We start from the raw sequence: 8590 nt of genomic DNA, 5'->3' as shown, positions 1-8590 counted from the left end.
CCTATCTATGTGAAAAAAAAATTATTATATAATCAAAAATATAAAGGCTTTTTACAATCCATAGTTTAATGGTTAAATAAATATTATCAATATATGTTCTAAGTTCTCTTAACATTTTTGTAATAAACTTCAAACTATTTAAGCAGTGTATGAATACAGTCATCTGAAGTATGTTGTGTGTATGTGTTATGTATGTTCTTCAGTGGCACAACACAATGGCTGATCTGGATTCACTGAGAATCCTTGACTGGCTGGCTCCTGTAAAGATCAAAAACAGTTACTTGTATTTCACCCCTATATTAATTTAATTTGGAAATCACAATGGGTTTCACTCTGCATGGATGTAAAGCAAAAGTAAAAATACATAACACAAAGATTTACTCACCTCATTTCAAGAGCCTTCAAGATGACATTTTGAGTGAATTTAGACTCTGGATTCATGCATCTCCGACCAGCACCTTTCTTCAGAGTTACACTGTCAAAGGGCACGAGAAACAGTGATTCATCTGTAAGGTTGCTATAAAACTAAAGCTAGTTTACACAGAGTTATTAATGTACAAACATTTAACCTATGTAGAATATTTTGCCACTTACATAATCTCCTGCTTTCCACAAGATGGACTTGGAGGGATGATTTCAACCTTTTCAATGTTTCTCACTAAAACCATGTTCACTCCTTTGTCAGCACAGAGACACCTGCCTTTGGGAACCCTGGCCTGCCCTGGAAAAGAGATTTCATATATTTTATACAAATGTATTTTTAACTGCTGAACAACATCATATCCAACAAATATTTAGATGCAATACAAAGACACTTTAATCTTCTCAAACAGCAATTCTGAAACTTACCTTTCACCTCAATAATAACCAGACATGCAAGAAGAACAATAGCTACAATAGTCTTCATTGTCTTTTTGCTCTTGATAGTCTTTGCTTTGCTTGGGTAATGTGTGAAGCAATGAGATTATGAACAAAGTTGTTCAGCAGCTTCATTTAAATACTCTAAGATTAGGGGTTTCCCCTCTACGAGTCTGTCCTCAGTTTCTCTTTCACTATTCCAGCTTCCTGTCTTTTTATTGTCTTTTCTTGGAAACACTGTCTCCCAAACTAACTGAAGAGAGTGTCTGACCCAGAGCACCCTGCGTCTGAGTTTAAATTTACATGAATGAGGAAGGAGTTATCATCGCTAAATCAGACTGTTATATTCGTGTGAATTAAGACTTATAATTTGAGGAAGTATATCAGGCTAACACACAAGTGAAAAAAGCATTTGTTTGAGGCATGTAAAATAATTTTGAGGCACATTGTTAAACTATTGAATTTATACTGTAGATAATTAAACTATAGAAACTATTACATTTATAGATTTTCAAAGGCTGTTTAGAACACATCATAATGTTTGTTGTATGCTCCAATTTAAGATGTTGTTTTTAATTGAAGTTGGGTAACAGCAGGTTATGCAGAGTCAAAATTATATCACTAGTTCTACTAAATCACTAACAACAACTTCAGCGACAACTTCAGCGAATGTTAACAAATGTAACCTTATTGTAAAGAGTTACCATATACTGTATGTTCTTAATGTTCTGTTACAATCATTTCTGGACTGTGAAATAAAACAATTATAATGATCAAAACTTGTGATGTCACTACAAGTTGTGGTTGGAATTTACTTTTTTTGTAAGTGTGCATACTTATGGATGTTGGGTTAACTTTGCAAAGGATATTAAGAAACCACAAATTAGGATGTGGGACAAAATGTGTCTTTTTTTTTGGAAGAGGGTCAAATGTTTTCACTACCTCTTTACTTTTAAATTCTGTGAAAGCTAACCATCGAAACGTAGTGTGTGCTAATAAATTTGTCCAGTCTTTAACATTTATCAATATTGAAATAATTTACATACAATAATATTCTACAGACACTACTGGGTCATGTTCTTCACAGCAGAAGCTGAGTTTCAGTATAACTTTCCATAAACCATACATCAAGATATTATAATCTTTAAAGCAATATTTGTTTATTTTATTTTCCATGCATCTTATCATGTGGCTCGCTGTGCATGACACTGCGGAGACTCCCATGGTACTATCTGTGATCCATGCACAACTTACCACATGCCCCATTGAGAGCGAGAACCACTAAGTGCGACCACAAGGAGGTTACCCCATGTGACTTTACCCTCCCTAGCAATCGGGCCAATTTGTTTGCTTAGGAGACTTGCCTGATTCACTCAGCATGTCCTGAATTTGAACTCGTAACTCCAGGGGTAGTAACTTTAAAGCAATCTGTGTGTGTGTGTGTGTGTGTGTGTGTGTGCGCTTGAGGGGTGACTGATGGTTTGGCCATTGAAAGGAGGCAGTAACCTACTGTATATATTTTATATGCGGTTACATATGTAAGTAACTGGATGTGGTCCATTTTTAGTTTACTGGCATTTCAAACATGTTACACAAATTTGTATATACCAAAGTATTATTTTGCCTATTCCAACAAATTTGTAGTTTACTCTTCAAACTCAAACTAATTTACTCTCTTCCTACATCAGAGAATATTTACTCTGTGATTGGTGTATGATATGATGTGGTTTGTCTTATTTTGAGTATGATATTCATTTTAGATGGATCTTAATTTCTCAGGCCTTTCATATTAAAAGCTGATCTTCCACTCTTCTGGAAAGGCTTTCCATTTGATTTTAGAATTAGTGATATGCAAGGGTGGTCAACTAATCGAATAGTCATCTAATAACTGACAAGTTGATTATTGGGGTTGACTGCTAATATTACTATTTTAGTGGTGGTGGATTTAATGGGAGATGCAATTTTGAATTTATTGAGAGACACAACTTCTTAGTGCTTAACAGTCAGCACTGTAAAACCCTCTGAATTATAGTCTCTTTACTGCTTTAAATTTAGACTTTTTATGCACTTTTGTTACAGCGAAATGCCGCATCAACAATATATTCAAGATGACCACTGTCAAACTGTAAATCCCCTGCTTTGTGTAATATTCCCATGTTTGTGAGGTGTGTTAGAGAGATTAAAGTCTTTTGCTGATTATGTCTGACACTGGGTACATAAATAGCAGTAAAAAAGGTTTTAACTGCTTGATGTCCTGAACTAGATGTGTACCCTTATCTTGCATTTCTGCACATTTGAATGTGCGGCAAGGATCACCTTGTGTCACTCAAGTGCTCTGGTTACATTGATGCACATCATTATGTGTTCAGGATATACATAAGTGGATTTGTGGTAGCCTACTCTGTATTGAGCCTTTCTTATTTCTTACATTCATTACTTTGATAGTTTGTGCATTAAGATATTATAGTTGTTTAGCCTATTTATTTGTTTCACTCCATTCAAAAGCCTGAATGGACCATTTGTATGCAAGAATAACAACAAACAATCAATTTACATAATGTTGAAGCATTAAATATCCATTTGATTAATTTACGGATAAATAGGCTTTCTTTTTTCCATGACGACATCTCTGCTTAATTTTCACAAAATTAGAACAAAAATCTGTTTATTATGAAAGTTTCGCAACATGCGGATTAATGAAGCTAAATATAGATGGGAAAAAAGTTATAGGCCTAGCCTAGTCACGACTTGTCCTGACACAAACCTGGCTTAGCTGAACCGGCTGAAACACATATCAGACAGATTAATATAATTTCACTTTACTTCATTTTTGTTTTCTGCTGTGTGTTTAAGTGAAAGATGCCCGTATATGTAGTGGTGACTACGGTTGTTAAAATAACCGCATCTGCAACTCGTACATACAGTAAAGCAGGCTTTATGCGGTGCCTCATGTCGCGGCGAGAGAGTAAATAAAGTGAGTAGCGCTGAACGTGCTTTATTCCTGTTCCGCGGGCGAATACACGTAGCCTATGCTATGCTTAATCATTTAGCCAGGTATCAGATAACTATGGGACCATTCTGTGATTGCTGGAAATTTTGCTGCTACATTTCTAACACGTGTTAGAAAAACTGAATAAAGGCTGAATAAAAATATGAATGGATTATTTTACCATAATTCAATGCAGTGATAATTTAGCATTCAATTTAACACTCTATATCAGGAGTCTGGTTTAATAGTAAAAAAATATTCGGAAAAGAGATTCTAAAGGCTCATTTTAATGTTGGCCGCAAAAAGTATTTTTATCCCCAAAACATCATTAACCTGTTTACACACTAATGGGTCATAATGTGGTTTCAATGGTCAATGGTTTCTTTGGCATCCCATTCAGCACACACCTGAATAAAACAGGCTGAATGACACTGAAATATGATTACTTCCAGAGTAACATTCGCATACAGGTATGTGTCACAAAAAACAAAGAACAAACATTTTCCTCTCTCAATTTTTGCTCGCGTGTCCTCTCCTGCGAATGATGGGAAGGTCTATTGGGATTTGTCTAAAGTTCATCACTGAAAAGGTTTTCTTGCAGACTTGGCTCTAAAAAACACACAGCCTCACAAATGGCACATTTTTCATTGAGCAGAATATTACACTATTGAGCCCTATGCTTTTTTTCGGTTTGTTTTATGAAGAAGAGAAAGCGCGCGCTCGCATGCATGGTTGCCAGATTGCATAAATTAAGTATGACATAATACGAAATATTTCCTATTTTTGCATGTGTAAATCTTTGATTGGGGTGTTGCATCTATTATCTGGCAACCCGAGCATATTAAAAGCTTGTGGATGCAATAGGTCCCAAAGCCAGATAAATGAATAATCTAATTAAAACAAAAAACCCATTCATAATAAGTCAACCTGCAGTGAAGCAGTTTGCCCTGGTCTGTAATTGAGGGTGATCTAAGGCTCATTTGAGGGTGCTAAACATATAGACCTGGAGAAGTGAATTGAAGTAAGAAGGTGCCGTTCCATTGGCTGTACTGATGACCAGAGTCAAAACCTTTAATTTGATTTAGCCATTGAATGAAAAAAAAAAAAAAAAAAGTGGGTGACACAAGCACTTTTTGGCTGATTGAAGACCAGACTCTGCTGCATTCTGGACCATCTGAAGTGGCTTGTGTAATTTGGAAGGCCAGCCAACAGAGCATTGCAGTCTTGAAATGACCAGTGCTTGGAGCTGTGTAGCATATTGAGACAGGATAGGTCTGATTTTTATTATGTTGTAGAGTGCAAATCTGCAAGAGCAGGCGGTTGATGAGATTCTGGTTGGTGTTAGTGTAGCTGAACTATGAATAGTGAGGTTGTGGTCAACAGATAGGTTGGCTGGTATCAGGAGGAGTTGAGCTGAAGGTGGCATTCCTACATCCAGGCCGAAATTTCAGAGAGGCAGGCAGAAATACAGAAGGGTCATCAGGCTGGAACGACAGGTAGAGCTGCATGTCATCTGCATAGAAGTGGTAGGAAAAGCCATGTGCTCAATGATTGGTTCGAGTGATGTTGTGTATATTGAGAAGAGTTAGAACTGATCCTTGAGAAACACCAGTGATAAGCTGGTGTGTCTTGGACACCTCTCCTAAGCACAATTCCTGTGATGCCCATTCTCATGCTGGAGCAGAAAAAGACTTTTCCTGTTTGCCACAAAGTTAGAAGCATACAATTCTTTAGAATACGGCTGTAGCATTAAGATTGGTCTTCACTGGAATTAATGGAATAGCCAGCCATGTTCATTAAAAGGGGTTATCCACAAACTTTTGGCCATATAGTGGTGAATTTCCTGTGTATGATTGATTGATTTATTTGTCCTCGAGAGGAAATTTGTTTCCACCATAGGTGCGTACATAATACAGACACACATGTATAACATATTAGAAACATCAACATATAAACATCTACAAAAAATAAATAAATAAATAAGAGGTTTGGCGTGTTCTATGTCTCATTTTCATTGTCATGTCTTTTATTTTGTAGTTTTCTCTCTTGCGTTCTTGTCTTGTTGATTACCTAGGTGTGTCTTGTTAAGTAATTAATTAATTTATTTTATTTTTTCATGAATGAAAGTGGGGCGGCACGGTGGTGCAGCGGTTAGCACTGTCGCCTCACAGCAAGAAGGTCGTGGGTTCAAACCCTGGTTGCCCCGGCCTTTCTGTGTGGAGTTTGCATGTTCTACCCGTGTCTGCGTGGGTTCTCTCCGGGTACTCCGGCTTCCTCCCACCATCCAAAAGACATGCAGGCTAGGTTAATTGGTGTCTCCAAAAAAAATTGCCCTAGATGTGGAGGTGGAGGTGAGTGTATGTCTGTCTATGTGTGGCCCTGCGATGGACTGGCGACCTGTCCAGGGTGTCCCCCGCCTTTCACCCAATGTCCAGCCCCCCGCGACCCTGTACACAGGATAAGTGGTTGACGATGGATGGATGGATGGATGAAAGTGTCCAATAACAGGGCAGTTACTGAGATTAAGTGAGTAGTATTTGGCTGGTCATATTCTACATCATATGTAAAATTCCATGTAGAATAAAAAAGCTTTTATAAGGTTACTGATATGACTGAACATTGCATTTTTTATATTAATGATAATATTTTTTATTTTATTATTTTTTATTAGATTAGCTTTAATTTGTTACTTTCCACCTAACCCTAACCTTGTGTCACCCCCCATTGGATTTGGTCGAACCCCGTTCTGGAGTTAACCAGATTCCATCCCCATTTGGTGCTCTGCAGGCTGCAACTAATACCTACTCTAGCCTTTGTCTTTTTCTTGGTCTTTATAGCCTTCTAATTATTTGATTTTCATGTTTTGTCTTGAATTGTATTATAATGATGTATGTATTGATGATACTTAGGCTTTATAATAATAACATGATTTAAATCTTCTTATCCTTTGACATTTTAGCTGCAAAAGTATCAAATAATTGTAATTTTGGGGTCTCCAGGAACTGAAGAATTTAAGAAATTATAATGTTGCTCTTCCACATTAAGCTGTGCCCTGTATTTTGTCTTTATTGCCATCATGTCTCAGAAAGATGTCTCACAAAGATATGTGGTTGGAAAGGCAACAATATTCTCATGGCCTAAAGAGCAACTTCCTTGTACTCCTTTTCAACTGTGGGGCAAAAATTCAGCTGGGGTCTGCTGAATAAATCTCATCCTGAGAGTACGATCACTGGATTATTCCAAAAGTTCAACCTCAGCCTTTACGCTGAGGCCACTGGCCATCACATCACAAGAAAAGGGATCTCGAACCCAGTCATATTTCTCCAAGTCAACTCCAACATTGTACCCAGTAATTGCTGCTGCACCATCAGTGCAAACAGACACATACTTTTCCCAGCTCATTTTTACTATCCCATGAACATCGCAGGTACACTAACAACTGCGCTGCACTGCTAATGTCAGTGCATTCATCAAGCTGAAGCGCAAACTGCTCACATGATCGTAATCTTTCAGTCATTTAAGATTTCATATCAAAAGAGAGGTCCTCGATCCATCTGCCTACTGCATCGTTGGACAGTGGTAAGGATTTAATCTTGCGGCCTCCTCTCAGACCATCACTTTGCACATATCCATTGCTGCTGGAAGTATTAATTCCTCCCCAATTGTGTGCAGCTTTTTATATTTGGCTATTCGCAGGGCTGCAAGATAAGATGCTTGCTAGGGAATTGTCGTGATGTTAGTCAGTCATACCTTTTGCTTTACATATTCTTTATTTCTCTGGAAACAATCCTCACTTTTATTTTCATACTTTGAGTTTATATGGTTTCATTGCTTCAATGGATGAAATCTTCAAGCACAATGTGCACTGTGGTCTGCTGTCACTATATTCCATGAAGTCATATTATATGTTCAAGTTGTCAAATTTTCGCAATTAAATTTTTTCATGCTAGGGTCATCTGTATTACCTTTCTCAGCTAAGAGACTACATCCTCTAACTAAAAACGTATCTATTTTATAAGGGAAAGCCTTCCTACTGTAACGTTTGATGTAACGTTAGGAACTAACGAGAGCAGGATCTAAGTGTGGCTAAAAAGAGTTTAATGAAATTAAGTAAACAAAGTACAAAATAACAGAGTAAACACAGGAACAAAAGAAACATCCACAATGAAAAAATAAAGGAAACATTCACAAAGGGCACTGGTCATACTCAGGAGGTCAAATCACATAACAACTGACAAGGACTAAGCAAACAACAGGACATTATATACACAATGGGTAATGAGTAAATGAAGGACAGGTGAAAACAATGGAGGACAGCTGGCAGTGATGAGGGCAAGGAATTATGGGAAGTGTAGTCCGGGAGGAACAGATGACAGGGAGAAACACAAAGCAAACAACAGTGAATCATGACATCTGCAGAGAGACATTCCTCTGCAGTTCAGATCATCGCCTCTTGTTTATAACTACACAGCAGATACGTTTGCAATTAATCTGGTTGTTCTCATAATGCTGTGTGCCTTTGGGTTTAAAGTCAGACTTACACACTATGCAAGTAAGTCAGTTTTATTGTCTTTCATTACACTGGCATCACACCAATTAATTACAGAAGTCTAATTGGTTACATCTCTTTAACACTAATTATTACTCTCATTAACTTTCATGTTCAGTTGAGATTGACTTTGTTTTCCAGGGTCTCTGAGACCCCTATGCTACTTGTGTTAAAATCATTTTGAAATCAACCAA

At 37.3% G+C, this 8590-nt stretch overlaps 1 protein-coding gene across 1 annotated transcript; it reads right to left on the bottom strand.

The window, feature by feature from the left end:
- Window positions 1-942, bottom strand: LOC127631014 (C-X-C motif chemokine 11-6-like). Its single transcript, XM_052108954.1, has 4 exons — window positions 850-942; window positions 595-721; window positions 386-475; window positions 1-258 (listed from the first exon to the last, which is right to left on the bottom strand). Exons 1-4 carry the CDS (start codon window positions 905-907, stop codon window positions 231-233), a joined length of 303 nt encoding a protein of 100 aa, XP_051964914.1. The 5' UTR covers window positions 908-942; the 3' UTR covers window positions 1-230.
- Between the last annotated feature and the right edge of the window lie 7648 nt (window positions 943-8590).

This window comes from Xyrauchen texanus, chromosome 3, assembly GCF_025860055.1.
Source record: "Xyrauchen texanus isolate HMW12.3.18 chromosome 3, RBS_HiC_50CHRs, whole genome shotgun sequence".
NCBI lineage: Eukaryota > Metazoa > Chordata > Actinopteri > Cypriniformes > Catostomidae > Xyrauchen > Xyrauchen texanus.
This window is presented reverse-complemented; position numbering and strand designations above follow the sequence as displayed.